Source organism: Colossoma macropomum, unplaced genomic scaffold (genome assembly GCF_904425465.1).
Source record: "Colossoma macropomum unplaced genomic scaffold, Colossoma_macropomum, whole genome shotgun sequence".
NCBI lineage: Eukaryota > Metazoa > Chordata > Actinopteri > Characiformes > Serrasalmidae > Colossoma > Colossoma macropomum.
In genome coordinates this window covers 41,447,541-41,470,601 of record NW_023494785.1, presented here as the reverse complement: position 1 = coordinate 41,470,601, position 23,061 = coordinate 41,447,541, and the positions used below count along the sequence as shown (strand labels likewise).

The following is a 23,061-nucleotide window of genomic DNA, read 5'->3' as shown; positions in this document are numbered from 1 at the left end:
AAACTTCAGACACCAAACATGTCTTTTACTTGTTCATTTTCAGTTGGATTATTATGGCAGATCTATAAAATAAAGGAAAATACAGAACTGTGTGGCCTTCAATAATTTCAAGTTACTCATTTGACAAGAGCAGACAAACATGTTGAAGAGAAAATGACCTCAACAGCAAGATATAATATCAGTATTTATTGTTATTATTATTTTTAATTTATTTTATCTTACTGCGATGGACTGGCGACCTGTCCAGGGTGTGTCCTGCCTTCCGCCCAGTGACGGCTGGGATGGGCTCCGGCACCCCACCGCGACCCAGAAGGATACGCGGTTTAGATGATGTATGTATGTACGTATGTATTTTATCTTAATTTTTTTTTTTGCAACTGTTTTATTTGATGTTAATTATTTTACTGTTCTGTTCTGGTTAATAATTTGTTTTATCTAAAATTTTAGTTTTTGTATTGCTCACTATCTAAAATGGTTATTTTACTTCACTTTAATGTGTTTTCATTATATGGCTTATTGATATTGTATGCCTGTTTCCCATTTGAGCTATTGTTTTAAATTTTTAATTCATTTATTTACTTCATTTTTCTTTAATAAACCTCTTTGTCTTGCTGATTGTCATTTGTTATAGTCCGTAAATTTTATTTCAACTTTTCAATCCCTTGTAATTTGCTCAGCTACACCGTAAATAAGGGCCACCCTCAATGTACTTCCAACTAGAAATAAAGGCTGATTGATTGGTTGATTGATTGTGTCCACCCTTTACCTTGCATTGCTCAGCTTCTTTGCTTGATGTGTCCGTCTCCTTTTCTCACTGATGTTCTTCTTGACAGCAACACATCCTTTCAGACCCACAGCGCTGAGTCGTCTTCTCACAGTGGAAGGATGGACAGAAACACCTGTGGATGTTTTCAGATCTGAAGCAGCTTGATTTTCTCCTCTCTCTCAAAGATGAAAGCTTTAAGTGCTGTTTATCTGATGGGGGCAGTTTTGGTGTCTACCAGGTCTTCCAGGTGGTTGTTAGGAGGCCCGTTTTCTCTGTAGCTTTTCGTCATTTTTTGGACGAAGACCCACCATTTTATAATTGACTTCAGGACACTTATATCATAAAGAGACTAAACTGACCAATGGACACTAACAGATAGAGGGTCAAACTCATTAGCAGAACCAAATTTTCCATTTCAGCTGAGAGACGGGACAATTCCCAAACAGTAAAGCCTTCGTGAGTTTGTGTGCCGTGAGAGGAGCTGCAGCTCACTAACCTAAACATGCTTTACTGCTATGGGTCACAGTGTGAATTTACCAAATGTCAGTTTTAATATTTTGTACTGCTACTTTGCTGTACTAAAGTCACAGTCACACCTACCTTGTATGGTGCAGACCTATCAAACTTTTTAAAAACATCTTTAGTTCAGTCCATTTTGATGTGTGAACACTTCATCTGTATATATGAACCAAACAACTGGACGGTGACTCCAGCAGCACTGCTGTGTCTGATCCACTCAGACCAGCGCAACACACACTAACACACCACCACCACATCAGTGTTACTGCAGTGCTGAGAATGATCCACCACGCAAACAGTACCTGCTCTGTGAGGGTCCATGGGGGTCCTGACCACTGAAGAACAGGGTAAAAGGGGGCTAACAAAGTATCAGAGAAACAGATGGACTACAGTCTGTAACTGTAGAACTACAAAGTGCACCTATATAGTAAGTGGAGCTGATAAAATGGACAATGAGCATAGAAACAAGGAGGTGGTCATAATGTTATGCCTGATCGGTGTAGTTTCTGCAGCACGAGCTGCTATTAATAACACAAGATGAGCAATTGCAATATATAGCAAATATATGCTTTTAATCTTGGCATATAGATCATATTTACAGCATATTTTTGGCCAAGCACCAGCAATCTGATTATATGCAAATTGGTAAACTAATCATGAAGAGGCAGATATCAAGTTAAGTTATTATTACTGCTTTAGTTTGTCCCACACATAGATATTAAGCATCTTTATTGTACTTTCCACTTATATTTTTATATTTTCATGGTGGTAAATGTGAGAGTAGCAGAGCGATTGTACCCCCTGGAAAATTTCTGACCAATAAATGAACACCCCCATGTGGTATTTGGTCTCCTTTGGTCATTGCGGCGTGAAACCAACCGAACCAAATGAAAAAGATCCAATATCACAACAGCTCTCATGAAAGGTAGTTTTAGTTACTCAGTTAGTGGCCTAGCTGTATTTTGTCAAGTCAAGACTGTTTTTTTTAAGTAAGTTTGGCCCCACTATTTCAGGAGATGTGGCTGCCACCTCTGATTGTTGGCAGGAGTTCTTCTGCAAATGGACTACCTCTGGTTGAGCTATTCTTAAGTTACAGAAGTGTGTAATGAAACTTTGGGCCTGCTGGTGAGCGCAGCGACTTAAGGGCTTAATGGCTGGTTTGACAGCTATACCAATGAAGGGTGGCATCTGATATTTGCACAACACTCTATGCATTTAAATAAGAGTGCAGATGAATATAGCTTTTGCAGTAATCTTAAAATTTCTTCTCAAATGAGCCGCAGTCATTTCGTAACAGTTTTGCAATCTGTGAGTCAGAGTGGGTGCATACGGGATGTGAGAGAGGAACAGATTCCTCTGCATTACTTCTGCAAAGAAACTAGCAATAATGCACAACATAAGACATTCTGTAGAACTCCTGCAGAACATGCCTTTGGTCATCTCGGCAACAGCATGTCTCTACATTCACCTGAAAGATAAAAGTGACTTTTTTTCAAAACTGGTTTTAACTACCAAAATCAGTCATATTTTATTTTTATATGACCATTTTTCCAACCTCTCTTCATCTCTTTAATCCTTAGAATTAAACAGGCTATTTTTGTTACTGTGCCTTTAAGTCTGATACATGCAAATGAGCTCTATTCTGACTAGCTGCTATGTACTGTGTCTCATTCAAAACGCAGAAGCTGAAACACTCATTATAACTCAAGCAGAAGTAGGAAAGGCTAAATTGCTGTTCGCTGTATATGTGGACATATGTAAATGAGATTTCAGTGACATCACAAAAGCAATGAATTCAAAATGGGCAGTTTTTTGCAGCTTAGTTTCCACATATGGACTGTATGAACTGGGGAGGGAAGGAGATTAATACCCTCCATTAATACACTCATATGCAAAGGTTTGTGCACCCCGATCAAATGACATGTTTTCAGAGTGAAAATAAGTGAACACATCCTCTACAGAGGACGCACTTCTGCACATTTACTGTTTATTTATTTATACTGTTTATTTGTTGAATTTAACATAACATCAAAAATGAAAGCAAAAAAATGGGCCTGTGCAAAAATTGCAGCACATTTAAATTATTTCATTTTATGCAAGTTTTTTAACTGTAGAGAATGTGTTAACTTATTTAAATTAGAAAGTCAACAAAAACATGTCATTTGACCAGGGGTACACAAACAACTGTAACTGCAATATGGCACAATCTTGAAGCATGTAAAGAAATCACAGTAGCTACGTTTCCAACTGAAGAATTTTTTTTACAAAAATTTAAACATTTTTAAAAAGTTTGGTGGTGTAGGCTGTGGAAACAGAAATTGTCTGTATTATTTTAGGAATGATGATAAATCTTTTTTCCATTCAGCTTTAGTAAAAAACTCTTTATCGACACCCGAAATGTTGAAAGCTACTCAGGCTAAAGTACATCCTCCACATGGCGGAGGTAGTTTTAACACTGTGTTACAACAAAAAATACCCAAGTAAACAATGAGAGATGTCCATATGTCCCTCATATAAATTCTAAATGTATTATATATTTCATGTAGCATTCTACTTAATTTGTTTAAACTACACTTCCTCAATAAATAAATAAATAAATAAATAAATAAACAAACAAAGCAGGATTCAGACCTTAGAGATTTACACAGATTATGTTATGATATATTTAAACCCAATGCATTAATTGAGATAGTAATAATCTAAATATATACAAAACCATCATTTGTAGGGTACTTTCCCAAGGTGTAGGTGTCTGTCCCAAATCCCAACCCCTAAATTTACACTTGGGAAAATAACACTTCAATTTTTTTTTCTAAATGTTTCTAAAATTTTCAATACCGAACAGTTTCAGTAGCGTTATGATTGTTTCGGTAGTGACAAAACGGAATATTCAATCAATTTTTTTGATAAAATAAATTTGCCAGTCAAAAATAAAGTTTGACTAATTCTACACATTTTGATGTATTTAAAATTATAACATATAATTGTGCTGAATGAATTAAGTCTGCAACAGTTAACTTGGCCTACAGGGTAAGTTTTAAGGTTTGCACTCTAGCTAAATTGTTCATAATTGGTAGATGATCAAAACAAGTTTAAGTTTTTATTTGTTATGCATATGTTTTGCTTGCTTATGTTAAAAAAGTGATTAATCTTGCTAAAATTCTTTTAGCAAAAACCACAGCCGTGCCCCGCTCTCTACTGTGTATTGTCTCCTGGAGGGAAAGCGGAGAATGCTTTTGCGTCAATGCAAAGACAAACATATTTCACACCCTCTATTATTAGAGCTTTAGCATTTTCTGTATGAGGTCTGAGGAATACGGAGGAGTTCAGGTCTTCTGACGTTTACTTTAGAGGTTGGAGGTCCATTGTACTGTACTGTATTCAGAAAGCACAATGTGTTCACCTGAGTGGCATTGAGAAAGCAGAGTTAGAGGGCTGGGTACCAATCAGAGCCGAGCCCTACTGAGCAAACACTGCAGTCAAACACTTCCACATAATCTCTTCACTGATAAGCACGCTTCTTTTTTTTCTTTAACACAGTTTCAGTCACATTCTCAGCGGAAAAAATACACCAACCCCACATTTGATGAAGTAATAGAGAACCGTGCCCTTCAGTGGTTACATTTCCAGATAATATGCCCATAAAACGGGAATTCCACTAATGTTTCAAAATGTCTGTAAAATTACATTGTAAGATGTCAACAAAGTCATGCAGAGTGGTTTGATGTGAAATGGTTCACTGTAGAGAAACTTACCAACTTTGATTTCTTTACAGTGGTGGTGATGGGAACCAGGGGTCACAATGTCTACAACACAAACATAGCTATTTTATTTACCATCCAAAACCATCAGTGAACCTACACGAGTCTTCTGCATGTTTATATGGAATGTTGATGATGGTAAAATAATGAGAAATCTGAAAAATAAGTTTTCTTTAGGGACAGTGAGAATAGACTTAGAATGCCCTGCATGTAGCTCTTCAAAAGAAATGGATTTAAAAATGACATTTTACAGCATTTTTAGGCCAAAACTGTCATAAAACAGTGTCTCAGACATCAGGCGGTGAATTCATTACCATTTCATGTAGTAACTTTCTGTGAGGGAGCTTTTAGAGGTGGACGTCTGGTTCCTATCACCACCACTGTGAACAGTTCTGACTCTGACTCTCTAGAACGGATCATTTCACATCAAACCACTCTGAATGATCTGAACAAATTATTATATGGACATTTTGAAAAATCAGTGGAATTACCCTTTAAGTATAGTATATTTTCAGCCAATAATTCTGATATATAAGAATATAAGATATTTCAGTTACATAAGGAAGGAGAAGGTCAAAAAAAAGGAAGTGAAAAAACAAGTTTCCAAAGCTGGAGCTCAAAAGAGTGAGATAATGCTTTACAAGAACCACATGATGTGTTTATGGTGTATTAATAACACTACAGCAACTCCAGCACAATTACATAATCATTTACAAACAATCATCAATGAATAATAAATATATAATGTAATAAAATAAAAGCACACTCAGGCTTGTTTAGTTTATACTTCATGATACGATCAAAAATAAATTTATTCAGGGAATAATGAGCCAACGACACTAAACCGACTGAAGAGAGATCCAAATCACATTCGTTACTGTTCAAAGTGTTTATGGTCATAAAGCGTTCATGATCAGGATGGATTACTGAACCAGGATCCTCGGCCCCAATCCCATTTGTTATTTTTACCCCTACCCCTTGTTTTCGAGTGTCTCCTTGCCCCTTGGAACTGAGTTACGAGGTGTAGTGGTTGAAATCTCCCTCTATGAAATGGGACCCTCAAATAAAGAGCATTAACAGCTACTAGCGCTGCTCTGTAGGCGACCCTGCCAGTCTGCAGTGACAGCAGAGGAGGGTAAAGTTCAGCTCCTCACTGCTGGGCTTTAGTTACATTTAGGGAATCATATGCCTTCAAAGAGGGGGGCAATTATTTATTATCACCGACCCCTAATTCTTCAGTGATATGAAGCTGAAGTCAGATATTCACCAGCTTCCTGTTTGAATTTTCCTGTTTCACCTTAAATGGTGCAGCAGTTACATTCTGGCACTTCAGGAGTCAGAACTGCTGGACCATTTAAGGTGGAACGGGAAATTTAGCTAAGCTAGCTACTGAGACATCAGCGCTACTAGCAATTTTTTATGCTTGCTATGAAGAAAAGGAGCATAATACATTGAAATGATATTAAACTAAGACAGTTTAATATTAGCGGGCCTCAGGCCACCAGCTGAAAGAGAAAGGGACAGTCCACTGCAGATGCTGGCTGAACGAATATGTAATGACAAAATAAGCTGTATTTAAAGTAAAAAAAAACCGCAAACGTGCAGACATATGACTGCAGGAAATAACAGGCTATTGCACAATTTTGGAGAATGAATCATTTTGGTTTTGGTACCTTTTTTTCCCAGCAATGTTCAAAGTGCACATAAGCAAACTTGCAGTTTATTAAAAGGCACACATGCAAAATTATCCGCGTAATTAATATTTTCTTTGACGTTTGTATGTTTTTATGTATTAAAAACAGTCCTAATTTATTTCAACATGCTGAAAATAATCAGCGATAGTGGGCGGGGCTTAACTGCTGTAGATTGACTAGGCAGATATATGCATATATATGCGAATGTACTGGTTTTTGTGACATCACCGTTAACAGTGTTTGCATGCTAAATTAAACTCTTTTATTGCAAAAAAATCTTTTTTCCCTGATATGGGCCCTTCAAGGTTCTTTTGCAGATCTATTTTTCATCATTTTATGCATTATGGTCAGGGTGTTAAAAAGGTCACTTTACAGGAGAAAGAAAAAACATCCTTATCCTTATGGACGTTAATGGAGAAATTAGTTATTCCAAGTCATTTTGGACCATTTCCATTGGTCCACTTATTACAAAATCTACATAATCAAAGATCAGAGCACTATTCTGACTATTTTTGGAATCTGAAAATAAACTCATTATAATGTTACGCTGTCCTTTAGGGAAAAACGGGTGCTCAAATACAGTTTAGTATTGTTTAGCTGCCTCAGTGAGTGCCTCTAGGTATTCTAGGTAACTAGAGGTGCAGTACTGGTGGGTAGCACTGTGGTAAGAGTGTTCCCTTCCTTCCGCCCAATGAGCCCTCCAGCACCCCCAAAAGATGGTTAAACCAAACATTTTGTTGCCATTGAAGCTGGCGCCAGCGCTGCTATGGCGAGTGAGTTAGCAGCTGGAGTAGCCAGCTGACATGGGACTCCCCCAAATACCAGGGGGTATTTTGCACACTTTACTGCATCTTCAGTGTAAACTTAAGCCACATGTGATCTAATATGGACTTTTGATGGTTTAATAAAGTACAGTACAGTGATATTATCACTAGTTGGTTAACTACCCAGACAAGCAGTGTTTGCTAAAAGGCTAAAGGCTAAAAAGGTAGCTCCCCCCAACCCCATAATGCCTATCCCATTTTACCATCATCAACATTCCATATAAACTCAGAAGACTCGTGTAGGTTCACTGGTGGTTCTGGACAGTAAATAAAATGTCTATATTTGTGTTGTAGTCATGGCGACCCCTGGTTCCTATCACCACCACTGTAAAGAGATCTGAACCATTTCACAATCGACCACTCTGAATGACTCTGTTTACATCTCAAACACTGAATTATGCAGAAAAATTGGTTGGAATTCCCATTACTTGTTAGCGCTTTAGCTCCACAAAAGTGACTGCATTAGCATTAGCGTCATAGCTCCAGCGTATTAGGAAGCAATCTTCACCAAACATGTCTTTGCTACATTTCGGAGTAAACAGGAAAAATTAGATTCTTTACTGAAACTTTTTCTTTAAACTTTCCTTTGAATAAAGCAGCATTAGCATAGTTGCCATAGCAGCCACAAACTGGCCTTTTATATAGGCCAGTTTTATGCAGTAGATGTTTGTTTCTGAAGGTGTGGCTGAGGCTATAGATGCTGCATCAGTCAAAAAGGCACCTTTTAGCAGCACCACACACACGATTCCATTTAATGAGCTGTAGATAAGAGTGTGCAAATACAGTCTGTAAAAAGCAGAAATCCAGCTCGCCCCAAAATCAAACACCTTTTATTTTTTACAGGCCACACGAGCCGCCCACTATGGCAGGTCAGGCTTTCTCAGCTCTTTAGACTGAAGGGGCTGTGACATTATTATAGGTAAAACTGTAAGAGTCTCTTTTCCATCCTGTTTGCCGTGCTGACTCTGAGCGCCCTCACTCACTCACTGAGATCTACGGCCTGAGAGTCACCCAAAGACACAGCAGGTAAGACTGAGCATCATATTACACATGAAGTATTTCAGCTTACGTTTTGAAGACAATTGATAAATCAAGGGGGTGGGATAACTGGTAATAGGTATCATCGTTAGGTGCACCAACCCTCATTAAAAACACCTGGTCCAGGTAATGAAGGCCGTCAGAGGTATCTGTACATTGGAGCCAGGTGGGTTAGATCTGAATTCGATAGGGTGGTAGATCTCCTGGACCAGGATTGAGCACCCCTGCATTGGCCTGTACATTAGCCACTGAAGTGAATATTAAAATAAAGAAATGGCTTTGAAATCCAGCAATAAGTACCATTTGGGGTAATTCTCTGACCTCAACCTTGACCATTCTTAATGACAGTTTAGGAAACAATTCAATGTTATTACTATTTACTCAACAGTTGAATATAAAAAATATTAAAAAAATAAAATAAAAATCAAATTTTGCTTTATTTAAAATGTGTAAAAATTATTTTGATTAAGTAATAGAAACTAAAGGGGCTTGTGTGTTGAGCATTACAGCTGGGATACTTTTATGCAATAATTTGGCAAACTAAAAGCAAAGAAGTCCAAACACTGTGCTAGCATTGTGCAAATGCACTTTATTAGTGGCAAATCCTTCCACCACAAAAAACGGTATCCTTTAGTGATACAGATAGAGCCATAAAATCAGGTTCAGCTCAGCTTTTTTAATATGTGCCATATTAACCTGAATACAGTTTGTTCCAGTCCGTCTGTAAAGTATTTCACAACTCATCTTGTTTTCAGTTTGAATATTCCAGTTAGTATTGTTGCTCCTTCACAGCTGTCAACCAAAAAGCTTGCGTAGGAGCAATGGCAGGTTCAGAATTTGATGCGGTCTTGCGGTCACTTTCTTTTTTAAAATCTGACCAAATGGGCTGCAGGTCAAATGATCATCGTCTAAAGTATTCAATTTCTGTTTTTTGAATGTAAAGTAGAAAAGTGGAATAACACAGTCGTCCGCCAATCAGACTGTGCCGTCAGAACTGTATAATCACTTTTAGAGAACCTAACATGCCAAATTGATACAGTTCAGTAGCCACCTTGTTCCCTAACTTGTCCTGTATAAGCCAGTTTTCATGTTTTTGCAGCAATGATGGCGTATCAGGCAGAGGTGATCAACACTCAACCGCAGGTGACAATCACCAATTACACGGTCACCACCGGCTCCTCTGACTGGAGCTCCAACCTCTGCGACTGCTGTGACGACTGCGGCATCTGTAAGTGTGTGTGTGTGAAAGACTCAGTAGTAGAGCTTAATCTCACCAATTTATCCCAAAGATGTTCAGTAGAGCTTAATCTCTCCAATTTATCACAAAGATGTTGAATAGAGCTTAATCTCTCCAATTTATCCCAAAGATGTTCAGTAGAGCTTAATCTCTCCAATTTATCACAAAGATGTTCAGTAGAGCTTAATCTCTCCAATTTATCCCAAAGGTGTTCAATAGAGCTTAATCTCTCCAATTTATCCCAAAGATGTTCAGTGGAGCTTAATCTCTCCAATTTAACCCAAAGATGTTCAGTAGATCTTAATCTCTCCAATCTATCCCAAAGATGTTCAGTAGAGCTTAATCTCTCCAATTTATCCCAAAGATGTTCAGTAGAGCTTAATCTCTCCAATTTATCACAAAGATGTTGAATAGAGCTTAATCTCTCCAATTTATCCCAAAGATGTTCAGTAGAGCTTAATCTCTCCAATTTATCCCAAAGATGTTCAGTGGAGCTTAATCTCTCCAATTTAACCCAAAGATGTTCAGTAGATCTTAATCTCTCCAATCTATCCCAAAGATGTTCAGTAGAGCTTAATCTCTCCAATTTAACCCAAAGATGTTCAGTAGAGCTTAATCTCTCCAATTTATCCCAAAGGTGTTCAATAGAGCATAATCTCTTTAACTCATCCCAAAGGCGTTCAATAGAGCTTAGTCTCTCCAACTCATCTCAACGGTGGTCAATAGAGCTAAATCCCTCAGATTTATCCCAAAGGTGTTCAATAGAGCTTAATCTCTACAACTCATCCCAAAAGTGTTCAAAAGAGCTCAGTCTCTTCAACTCATCCCAAAGGCATTCAATAGAGCTGTCTCTTCAACTCATCTCAAAGGTGGTCAATAGAGCTTAATCTCTCCAACTCATCCCAAAGGCGTTCAATAAAACTTAATCTCTCCAATTCATTCTAAAGGTATTCAGTAAAACTTTATCACTTCAGCATATCCCAGAGGTGTTGAGCATAGCTTCATTACGCCAACTCAACCCAAAATGGTTTAGTATAGTTCTAATCCTCCGGCTCACCCTGAAGGTCTTTAAATCAGCTTCATCACTCCAAAAGGAGTACCTTAAAAAAGCTGGGTCCACTTATAGAAAGAACATCTGGAGACTTTTGGCACGTAGTGCATGTTTAGTTTTGTAAATATGACAAACATCATGGTCACCTTAGCCCACCCTTATCAAGGACACTAGTCCTGCCCTAAGAGAATAATTGTGATTGTGTGGCTGCTTCTGTGCTCCACAGGTCTCTGTGGGACGTTTATCCCATGTATCCTGGGTTGTAAGGTTGCACAGGACCATGGGGAGTCCTGCTGCCTGCCATTCCTGCCTGGAGCCCTGGTTGCTCTGAGAACCAGCCTCCGGGACAAATTCCTCATCAATGTAAGTTTGCAGTTACTGTCTCTAAATATGCTTTAAAAGTTCATATGTGTGAATGACATAAAATTGGCCAAAGGGTTCTTTTTAGTTGCTTTTATATGTATTTAATTTGTTTTTTTTTATATTCAGGGTCAGTATAAATGAATTATACATCAGAACTGAAATCAGGAGTAATAAAAAACAAGTGTTCTATATTGAATTACGGTTTTGCTGTGCCAAATGACAAAAATCACAGAACACAATAACGTGCGCAGTATATTGAATATTTTTAATCCTGCTCACTTCGTATATATCAGATAGTTAAAAAGTGTATGACTGACTTATATCTAACTATTTGTTAAAACTATAGCTACGTGATGAGTGAGGTCGCCGCTTTTCACATACTAATCTGCAGACATGAAGTTATATGTCTTAGCTTAGTCCAAAAAGCTTGGTACAAAAACAAAATCATCAGATCAGGGTTTCTCAACTACTGGCCCACAGACCATAAGCACCCTCTGGTGGTCCCCAGGCCTATACTGAAGAGGAGCCAGTGGTCCGTAATAGGCTGGTGAGGGCACTTAGTCACAAACATCAGTAAAAAATAATCCATTTAATAATGAGAAAGAAATATGAAATGTTTTCACATGATAAACAATGTTAATACAAGCCATGCAACAGTGGCGCACAAAGCAGCTTTATCTATTTTTTGTCTTGTTTCTCCAGAAACAAAATACACTGCCCTGACATTTCAATCGTTCACTCGCAAATGAAATTATCACTTAATTTGCCACCATTCCACTGGATGTCAGCTGTAAAACAAGCAAATGTCGGCCTTCAGGTTCACAAATTATGGTACCCTAACACTGCTTTGTAAAATTTCCCATAAATGAAGTTTTAAAGCAAAAAAGTATTTCTGTTTTCATGTGGGTCTTCGTAAATGGGTGATAAATGGGTGGACATTAAAGTGAAAAAGTTTGAGAACCTGTGCATCAAATGACTTCTATAAGATAAAATTTGATCAGCATCATGTTTGGTCAGATTCTAAAGAAGAGAGTGACAACAGGCCTACGTCAAATTCAGAACCTGTCATTGATCCTGAACAAACTCTTCAGTTGGTACCGAAACATTATGATCACCTGTCTTATATGCTGTTGGTCATCTGCATGCTGACAAAATGGTTCCGATCCACCAAGGCATGGACTCTACAAGACCTCTGAGGGTGCCCTGTGGTATCTGGACCAGAAATGAGCAGCAGATCCTTTAAGTGCTGTAAGTTGAGAGGTGGAGCTGCCGTGGATTTAGGAATTTGGAAGCCAGGGCAACACCTTGAACTTCGTCATGCTCCTCAAACCATTCCCGAGCAATGTGTGCCATGTGGCAGGATGCACTATTCTGCAGAAAGAGGCCACATTTATCATGGAACACGACTGCCATGAATGGGTGTACCTGGTCTGCACCAATGTTTAGGTAGGTTGCATGTGCCAAATTAAAGTCCACATGAATGATTGGACCCAGAGTTTCCCAGCCGAACATTCCCCTAGTGGCTTGTCTTCTTACCACAGTGCATCCTGGTGCCATCACTTCTCCAGATAAACAGCGCACATGTGCCCAACCATCCCCGTGATGTAAAAGAGAACAGGACTCACTGGCCCAGTCGACTGTCTTCCATTGCTTCAAGGTCCATTTCCGAAACTTGTGTTTTCAATGCAGGAGCTCCTGACAGTGGACATGGGTTATCTTGGGTCATCTGAGTGGTCTGCGACTATGCAGCCCCATTCGCAGCAGGAGTGTGTTGTGACACATTTCTTCCCGTGACCATCATTAAAAACTTCTGACTTGTGCCACAGTAGCCCCTCTGTTGGCTCTGACCAGACAGGATAGCCTTCATTGCCTTTGCACACAGGGTGACCAACAACCTGTCACCTGTTCAAAGTTTGTCCTTCTTTGGACCACTCAAGACTGCTGACCAGGAGCACCCCACAAGCCTTGCTGCTTTGGAGATGCTCTGATCCAGTCATCAAAACCGCTTAGGTCTTTACACCCGCCCATTTCATCTGCATCAAGTGTTCGCTTACCATCTAATATATTCCAGACCTTGACCTTAACCACAGTTACGAGATAATCCACGTTATTCGCTTACTGTGTGAGTGGTCATAAAGTTTAGGCTCATAGGTGTACGTGTCCCATTTTGTGTCCCATCTTTGATCTCAGAAGTTAGGTATATTATGCTTAGACTGTTGGTTTTCTTGATATGTTTGTACAACAGCTTTATAAATATATATTATATGTAAATGACTTCTTTTCTCAGGGCTCTATCTGTGATGACTGGATTGTTATGAGCTGCTGTGCACCTTGCGGACTCTGCCAGATGGCTCGAGAGCAGAAGATGAGATGCTGATGGGTCAAAAGTACAGAGGGAGGAGGACTGATGGCTGCACAATGAAGACAAGGACTCTATATACTAATTTATGGATGGATAATAATTGGTCATCGACATATTTTAGTACTGCAGTGCTAATGATATTGGTGTTGCAGTCTCCAAGAATACTGTAAGGCTGGATTTGCAGGGTGAAACTTTCACACAACTAGTTGTGGGATGTGAACTGCATGAAACATAATTCTTGTGTGATTTCACAGATGAAACCATTCAAGTAACTCTATGCAGCACATCCATTTACTGCACTAGGCAGCAAAATCAGCAGGTAGTATTTTTCATATATTGTATTGCTAGGCCTTCATGTGGCTATATGTATGTGCTATAAATGTCAAGAGTTGGACAAAAAATGAAAACACCTTTATGATAATGCATATTTACAGCCGCCCTAAGGGATTTCTTATAGTGCTAAGCTAACACTGTTGGCTCAGCTAACACTCTTGGCCATTCTATGCGTTTTATTAGAAGTTTGTTCCAGACGTTAACATATGTTTGAGCTTGTATGTATCAGTTTTATGGTGTTGTCCATTCCTAACAACTAACCGGAACCTGGCTAGACTACGGCTAACATTCACAGCCAGTTACATATCTTGAAATTCTGGAATGTCTACAGCTAGGGTTCTCGACCTTTTACAAGTTGCGGCCCACAAACAAGTGAAACGTTGCATAGAAAATATAAACATACCTAGCTAGCATGTTGGGAGACCAATCAACGAGCTTGATATAAATATCTTTATTTTTTTTGCAAATAATTATAACAACATTTTCATGTTTGGAATTGCTGTGGCGTACGGAGCCACGTTGGTGACATCCTATACAAATAAAAATAATGCGTGGCCATGCCATATTACTGCATGGGAACGAGATAATTAAGTCGTGGCCATGACTTAATAAGGCGTGGAAACAAGATCCTAAAGCATAGCCACACAATAGGATCTTGTTCCCTCACATTATTTTTATTTATATGGGACGTCACTCCCTAGTGGCCCACTGGGGTGCCCAGGGTGATATTTTTTCCTACTTTATGCTAACAGGCTCCCAGCAAATATGCAACATTATTTCAGTCAAAATGCTACATTATTATGTGTCTCCATTTTGATTGGCTACTTCATAAAAGCTGTTTCAAGCTTGAAATTTTGCAGTTTGCAGATATTGAAAATAATCAACATTTAGCTCCATAAAAGCTAGTGTTGTGTGAAAGTCTCACCACGTAAAGCAGTATAAAGAATGAAATTGGAAGTCTTCTTTTGCCACTTGCAATAGTACATTTTAGAGCACTTGTTATTCATGTATTATTAGTATTGTGTTATTATGAATGTATTAAGTGTCACATGATGCATATTTAGCCATTTAAATCTCAATAAAATGTTTAAGTGTACTCTCGGTGTGCAAGACTATCAGAGACAGGGCCATGCAGAGTTTGCATGAGAAAAAACCCTGATCCCTATCTTAATTCCTCTTTCTGTTCTCGTGAAAAGAATGTTTTATTGAACTAGAAGAGCTGACATAATCAAGGAGAGACAAACCTAGACAGACGCAGCATTTCTGACTACAAGATTTGCAACCGTGATAGCGTTTAAAAAAGGTAAGGAAAAGGTTTACAGTTTTCAAATCTAGCTAGCCAGCACAAGAACTGCTAAACTAAACACTTCTTTGCAATTCAGTGTATAATATTAGATATTCTGGCTTATGTATGTCATGAGAAAATGATATGTAAAGCTATTTGTATTTGCAGTAAGCTTTTATTTGTTAATCAAAACATACAAATAGAAAAAAAGCAAATAAATAAACAATACATTGTGAGCTTAACCATTTCCTAAGCTTTCCTCAAAGAAGTCCAGAATTTACAGTTACCATCTAATACCTACTTTATTTAATCAGTATTTCATTAAATTAAACGAGGTGCTGGTTACCCTAGCCAAACCTGTGTTCTTCTAATTTGACTGTATTTATGTTTATTTGTCTTTATTATTATTTAGTTATCTAATATATCTATCTAATATATACACTTACTTCTAAAACAGTTTAGAACTAGTACAGTTCCAAAAAAGGTGGTATAGAAAATTGTACAAAGATATCTTTATTTTTAACTTTACTGGTTTTTACATGCTTGTCCCAAATTTGATGCCTGCGGTGTGTTCCAAAACATTTGATAGAGGTGCATGTTTACCACTATTACATCACCTTTCTTTTTACAACACTTAACAAACATATTTCTTTTTTGCCATTCTTCCATTATGCAAACCTTCAGCAGTGTAACTGTATGGCTCTTTCGTTGTTGCATTTTGAAAATTGTTGGTTTCATGAACCTTGAGACGCTTGCAGCTTTTGTGACTAAGGTTCAAGTGAGTGACCCTTTACATTATGCAAAGCAATTTAGGTTTCAAGCAACTACAGTTGTGTGAAGGTTTTACCATGTAAAGCCAGCCTAAAGCTCATGAAGTTTTGTTTAACAGTTTTCCGCTTACCCCAGAAGTAGTCAATCAGCCGAGACATGTTTGGAGTACAAATTTTGAAACTTTAGTGCTGGAGCTATGAGGCTAACATTGCTAACAAACACTAGAAGTCAATAGTCACCCAAATCTTTTCCACAAATCTTCATCTTCAAAACATCTCAGTCTGCTCTTGTCGACTTGTCAATGTGATTTAGAACACAGCATGAGCATAACAGGTGCAACTGCTGTGCATTTGATTGCCTATTTCATGAAACTTGAGACGCTTACGACTGTTGCAGCCAAGTTTCAAATGAGTGACAGGACATTTTATGCAAAGCAACTTAGCTTCATGTAGAATTCAAGCAACTGAAGTTGCATGAAAGTTTCAATGTGTAAAGCCAGCCTAAAACTCATTCCCAACAACATTTATAATGAAAAAAAAAAAAGAAAATTCATGAAAGTAGCGTTTAACGTGTTCTGGAACAAAACCCTTCACTTTCATTTAGGAAAGGAAGGGGAATAACAGAAGTAGAGAGTGTGCGTCAAGTCTCTCTTAACTAACACCATCAACACTGACACCATCAGAGCTACCCGCTCACCTACTGCTCATTATGAAGTTCGGTCAACATCAATCCTTCCTGTTTTTTTCTGTTTTTGGTGAAGTCTTGTGACCACTTCCCTTATCTGTTCTGAGCCGTTATTCCTGCTATTTATTATTCAATATTTCTGTTTTTTCTGAACTTGTTTACTGATTACTTGTTTAGCTTTTTTGGGCTTTTTTTAAATTGGTAGCTTGGACAGTTTTTGTGCTTTCACCTAGCCCAAGTTGGTTAGAATTATATTTAGAACTAATTTAAGGGCCGTCAGTACTTGTACAATTAAACACATAGCATTTAAATATCCCAAAGAGAAATTAGTTTATTTTCCTAAATAAAAATAAAACAAAAAAATACAGAACGTCTAACACTGGTTTAGCATAAGGGAGCTGTATCTATTGGTCGGGTTGTTTTAGTGATTGCCTAAAACATGAAGATCTATATCTATATAGTTTGTCAAAAAATCAAATTGACACAATTCACCACTAACCCCAGATGCAGTCAATCAGCTGAGGCATGTTTGGAGTGCAAACTTGCTACTTTTGTTTCACGCTGGAGCTGTGAGGCTACCACTGCTAACAAACACTAGAAGTCAATAGTCACCCATATCTTTTTGGCAAATACATCCTCAAAGCTTCTCTCAGCTCACTCAAACCCCATGCAGGTCTTCAATAAGGTTGTGCAGAGGTGTCAATGTGGTTTGGAACACAATATGACTTACTGTGAACTTTAAAAATGAACAAAATTTCACTGTGGAGCCAAACGCAGTGGGCAGCCATTATAGACAACATGTGTTGTGCTGAAATTTGACTGCCCATCTTGTGTGCTACGTGAAAAGAAACAGCAAGAAATCAGGGGTCTACTTGGCTACACAAGGGGCAGAGTCAGAATTCGGCACATCGGCCCTGCTGTCTAAAGTGGCTGCCCAACGGGTCGGATACTGGCACAGGCCCAAATTCCCACATCAGTTCATCACTAACAAAAACACCATGGCCATAAATTCTTTTTTAGCTGTGTGCTTTGTTTTAATCAAGTAAATGCAGGCACTAGGAAATTATCCAGAAGGTTTTGAGCAATTAAAACTGAATAACCATTTTTTCTTTCCTTTCTTCCCTTCTTTCCAGGGACATAATGCACATCCAAAGCCAATTCTAACAAGACTCTTTGGAAAGTTTCATCTTCATCAAGCCAAGTGACCTGTGGAACTTCCAATCTTAGAGAACAGGAATACAGTGCCACAAATGTACCGTGAACTAATCTCAGTGGCAATATTGGCCACATTCCTTCAGCTGGGCATGACTTACAGCTTCAGGCACTGTATCGAAAGTGCAAACTCAAACCACACAATCTTCAAATGCACTAATCGCCAAACACAGTCAGTTGAGGACATAGTGGATGATTTGCTACTCTCCGCAACCAATGTAACAATCAGTTTCTGCAAATTCTCACACATTCCTTCAGAAAGCTTCAGTCACCTGCCAAAGCTTGAAGTTCTGGTATTAAGCAATAACTATGTAGGGACCATCAGCAACGACGCCTTTGTTAATCTGACGAACCTTCGAACCTTGAACTTGTCTACCAATAGCATATCCTATTTAGGTCCTTATCTCTTCCGTGGTCTTTATAACCTCACTGAATTGTTTCTCGCTGACAACAGACTCAAGAATCTCTCTTTGGACGTCTTTTCCGATTTGACCAACTTAAACACTCTGGACCTACATAGGAACCAGCTAGTCAGCTTCTCAGAAGTGGTGCAATCCATAAGTAAACTGTCAGCACTGAGGAAACTGGACCTTTCCTTCAACAGTCTAACCCATTTGAATCACTCGGCCAGTCTTCCACAATCACTTGCTACCCTTTATATTGGTAACAATAAACTGATGACGCTGGGAAACAGCAAGGAGTTTCTAAGTAGTGTTAAAGTGTTGGATCTCTCCTATAACAATTTCCTTCCAACAAGCGCTTTCAATGATCTGAACCTGGGCAGCATCACATACCTGCGCTTGAGGTCCACAAGTGTCTCTGTGATAAAACTTCTCAACAGCACACGCATAAAGGTGCCGCCCTGGCACATAGATTTCTCTGGTTTTGGATTAAAAACCCCCGAATCACTTTGTAAACAACTTTCTCATTATCCAAAAAAACATATGAAACAAATGGTCCTTCAGAGCAATTCTATACAAATACTGAAAAGTAGTGCATTTTCCTCTTGCCCAAATATTACCGATCTCTTGGACCTCTCTCATAATGACATGAAGAGCGTTAGTTGTTTGGAGTTCCTCACAGGACAAAAACTTGTGGAGAAGCTCAGAGTTGAAAATAACCATCTAACCAAACTACTAACCTGCAACATTAGCAACCTAAGTTTTCCCAGCCTGAGAGAGCTGAGTTACCGCTACAATCGCATTCTAGAAGTCAACGCCTTTGCTTTCAGTCACGTGCCCAAACTAACAAAGCTTCAGCTCAACATAAACATAATTGCCTATATGGATCCAAAAGCACTGAGTGGACTCAGAGACCTTGTTTTTCTCCGTTTGGACAACAATCTCCTGAGCGATATCTATGCTCAGAGCTTTGAAGACCTTCACAGCCTTAAGAGGTTAATCTTGCGTAATAATCAGATTGCTGTCATCTTCAAAAACACCTTCCACTCTCTCAGAAATCTGAACATTTTAGATTTAGGTGGGAACAAGATAACACACTTTGAGGACAAAGCATTTAATGGGCTGGACAGCTTGATCAATCTTTACTTAGACCGCAACCGTCTCAAAGAAATCGACAGTCAACGGCTTGGAAAGCTTTCTGGCACGCTACAAGTGCTAGATCTACAAGGTAATTCTATCCACTTTTCCAAAATAGAGAGACGCTCTCCATTTGAAAATTTAACAAAACTTATTGACCTTAAATTAGACGGACAGCTGCCATATGGCATAAACTTCTTACCTCAGGCATTTTTTCGAGGCCTTACCTCCCTGAAAAGTCTATACCTTAAAAACAACTTTATCAATTATTTCAGTGCTGACATATTTGACGACTTGAAAAACTTAACATTTCTAACACTAACTAACTCAGGTGTTGGTGTGACGAAGCTCATACCAGGTATTTTCAAGAACCTCCACAAGTTGGAAGCGCTACTTGTTGAGAACATGGGCATTGAGTCCTTCTCAACAGACGTATTCGGTAATCTCACAGCTTTAAAAGTACTGCATCTCAACCACAACGCTCTGCAGACTCTGGACGTGAAACTGCTAGAAAATCTAACTAACCTACAGTACCTAGATTTGCGAAATTCTCCTCTGATTTGCAACTGTTCCAACCAAGCTCTCCAAAATTGGACTAAAAAGAACCAGAAAGTCCAGCTTGTGTACCTTTACAATTTGAGTTGCCAGGATCTCAATGGATCAAACTTTTACAACTTTGACACCCATGTCTGTTCCCTCGAACATGAATTGTACTTTTTTGCCTCAACCTACACAGTAACCATTCTACTAACACTAATTCCACTGCTTTATGTCAAGCTTTACTGGAAAGTCAAATACAGCTACTACGTCTTCCGCTCGTGGTTTGGTGAGCAGTGGCGTCGTCTCCGGGAACAGGAAGAGAAATGCATATATGACGCTTTCATTTCTTACAACTCTGCGGATGAGAAATGGGTGATAGAGCAGCTTCTCCCAAATCTGGAAGGCAATGGGTCCGTATTCCGACTCTGCCTTCACCACCGAGATTTTGAGCCGGGCCGCAACATAGTGGACAACATCGTGACAGCTGTTTATAACAGTCGAAAGACAGTGTGTGTCGTCAGCCAAAACTTCCTTCGCAGTGAATGGTGTTCCCTGGAGATCCAAATGGCCAGCTACCGCCTCTTTCACGAAATGCAGGACGTGCTCTTACTTGTCTTTTTGGAGTCCATCCCAGAGCGGCAGATCTCCACCTATCACCGTATGAGGAAGGTTATGTTGAAGAAGACCTACCTACAGTGGCCAGGGCCAGACTGCACAGATCCCATCAAAGCACAGGAACTGTTCTGGAAGCAGCTCAAGAGGGCGTTAAGGAGTAGCAACAGCACAAGCCAAAAGGAAGAACAGATGGAGGCTGATGTGCAGACGGGAGAGCAGAGGGATCCACCAAGTATGGAGGAAGGAGAATATCTTCTGAACCAGCCACTAATGAATAAAGAGGCCTATTATCTGACGCCATGATAACAGATACATAGGGCCCAAAAGACATTTGGACAAAAGACATAATTCAAATGTATTATGTTCACTGTGTTAGAAACAAAATGTCAAACCAAGTGCTATTTGTTTTCTTTTTGGCAAAGTATTCTTACAAAAGGCTTGAGGTCAGGTTCAGATTGTTATCATTTGGGCAGTTTCTTTGCAGATTGTGAGTTCATGATCCCATCAAGAAAAATAGCCCCACACCTCTGTGCTTTACAGGAGCATCAGTGCAATGTGTACATTCTTGTCTAGTCTATTATCTATTCCTAAATAATGAGAACACATCAAGTAATGTTTAATAAGACTGCAGAAGAACATAAAGGACAGTTTAAATTTATTTATGACTGCACAGAGAGAACACCGCTGATAAGTCTGCTTGCATTTTGAGCTTTGTTAATAACGAGCTGTTGATAAAAAAAAAAAGAAAGAAAACAAATTGTGTAAAATTAGACCAATGAAAACAAATAAAAAAAATATCTTGCTCAGAGTTTAAATAAAACTGAATTGAACTCTAAACAGGATATGTTTCTTTTGGCATATTTACTTTGACAGTTGAAAGGTCTGAAATTACTCTCTGAAGCAGATTAACTAGCGGAGCACTACACGCACATAAGAAGCCACAGAAAATCAATCTGCAGTTCCTGATTTTGGGGTAAAAGTTAGCTATTACATTTACCTTTTTATAGTACATGTTCATCCATCCTTGCTCTGCAAGTTTGCATGTTATTCTGCCCAAAGCCCAAAAATACACAGTACATAATTGTGAAGTTTAGTAGATTAAACTGAGTTGTTACATTCAAATGGTTATTTATAGACCGGTCCAATCACTGAGGTTTAACCCTATACACCACAGATCCTTCTGCCAGAAGGTACAAATGACTGTGAAAGCCAAGGATAAACATACAATTGACCATCATCCTATAAAAATGTACCATCTGCCATGTAGATTTGGAAGTGACAAGAATGACCAAGTTCACTTCGTAATATATATCAAATGACCGTAAGAAAATTTCCTTGCCTCCTCTAAACTTTTCAACCAATCAATGTTTTTGACATCTTATGCAGTGGTTCCAGGACCTGTGGTTGTGGGTTCTTGACAAATTAAAAAAACAATGTTTCATCAGAGCACAATGACTGCACAAAGCAGGCAGGCTCTAAGCTTATGGCAAATAACGGAAATAAGGAGTGCTGAAGAAAAAAGATGGAGAAAGACTTAGATCTTTGATGTCTGAGTGATTATAAAGACTAATACCAGACCTTTGCGACTTGCTGATGGAGTTGAATGAATGTGGAAAGCGATAGAAAGGCTCATAACGAAACCCCTCAGAGTGAAAGAATGCTGAAACGGTGGAAGCATCAAATGGTGGTCTCTCGCTGGCACTCTCTTTTTGCTGGTGAGGAGACCAGTCCCTTAACTCTGTCATATTTTCCTGGAACAGGAAAGCTAAATCTGGGTCATTCCTCCACTGGTCAAGCAGCTCGGTGACTTCTCTCTTTCTGTTTTCACTGCTAACCAGTTTTGCTTGCTTCGGTGGCTGCAGCGAAAAGGAGGCAGAGGCCAAGGTTGCAGAGCTGAAAGAATATGGAGTGGGTATTTCAATCCCAGGAAGGGCCTGGTGCAGAGAGATGGCCTTTGAGTTGGAGTGCTGCTTTGCGCTAAGTAACCCCGGAGACAGCACTCTTATAGTCCACTGCAGACAGAGTAAACAAATTAGCAGATTACTGAGCAATAACATTATCTCCACCGCATTAAACAAGCTGCAAAGGTTAAAAGGCCCCTGTCCTACATTATCTTTCTATCTTTTCACCTGAAGTGAACTTGAAACATTTGTATGGTTTACCAGTCAAGATTCATTTTTACATGAGTATTTTCCATCTTTGCTTTACCTCTTAGAATTAAACTGGCTGTTTTTGTTATTGTGCCTTTAAGACTGATATATGTAAATGATTTCTTCTCTTATTGGCTGTCCTATATTGTGCTTCATTCAAGAAGCAATCCAGGCTGAAACACTCCTGATAACAACAGTGTGAATGGGTGGGGCTAAACTACTGTAGGCTGAATAGGTGGATGGATATGTGCAAATATGCTGGTGAAAGATGTTTTGAAACCTTTACAATGTTTAAATACTACATTAAACTCAATGCAG

General features: G+C 38.9%; 2 protein-coding genes across 2 annotated transcripts; both read left to right on the top strand.

The window, feature by feature from the left end:
* Positions 1-8,406: 8,406 nt before the first annotated feature.
* On the top strand, positions 8,407-15,044 carry cnfn (cornifelin). The gene is made up of 4 exons (XM_036595079.1): positions 8,407-8,590; positions 9,702-9,830; positions 11,117-11,253; positions 13,541-15,044. The coding sequence occupies exons 2-4, from the start codon at positions 9,704-9,706 to the stop codon at positions 13,628-13,630; spliced, it is 354 nt and encodes a 117-aa protein (XP_036450972.1). The 5' UTR covers positions 8,407-8,590; positions 9,702-9,703; the 3' UTR covers positions 13,631-15,044.
* An 86-nt stretch (positions 15,045-15,130) lies between these two features.
* On the top strand, positions 15,131-22,164 carry tlr21 (toll-like receptor 21). Its single transcript, XM_036595066.1, has 2 exons — positions 15,131-15,251; positions 17,822-22,164. The coding sequence occupies exon 2, from the start codon at positions 17,939-17,941 to the stop codon at positions 20,894-20,896; it is 2,958 nt and encodes a 985-aa protein (XP_036450959.1). The 5' UTR covers positions 15,131-15,251; positions 17,822-17,938; the 3' UTR covers positions 20,897-22,164.
* Positions 22,165-23,061: the final 897 nt, after the last annotated feature.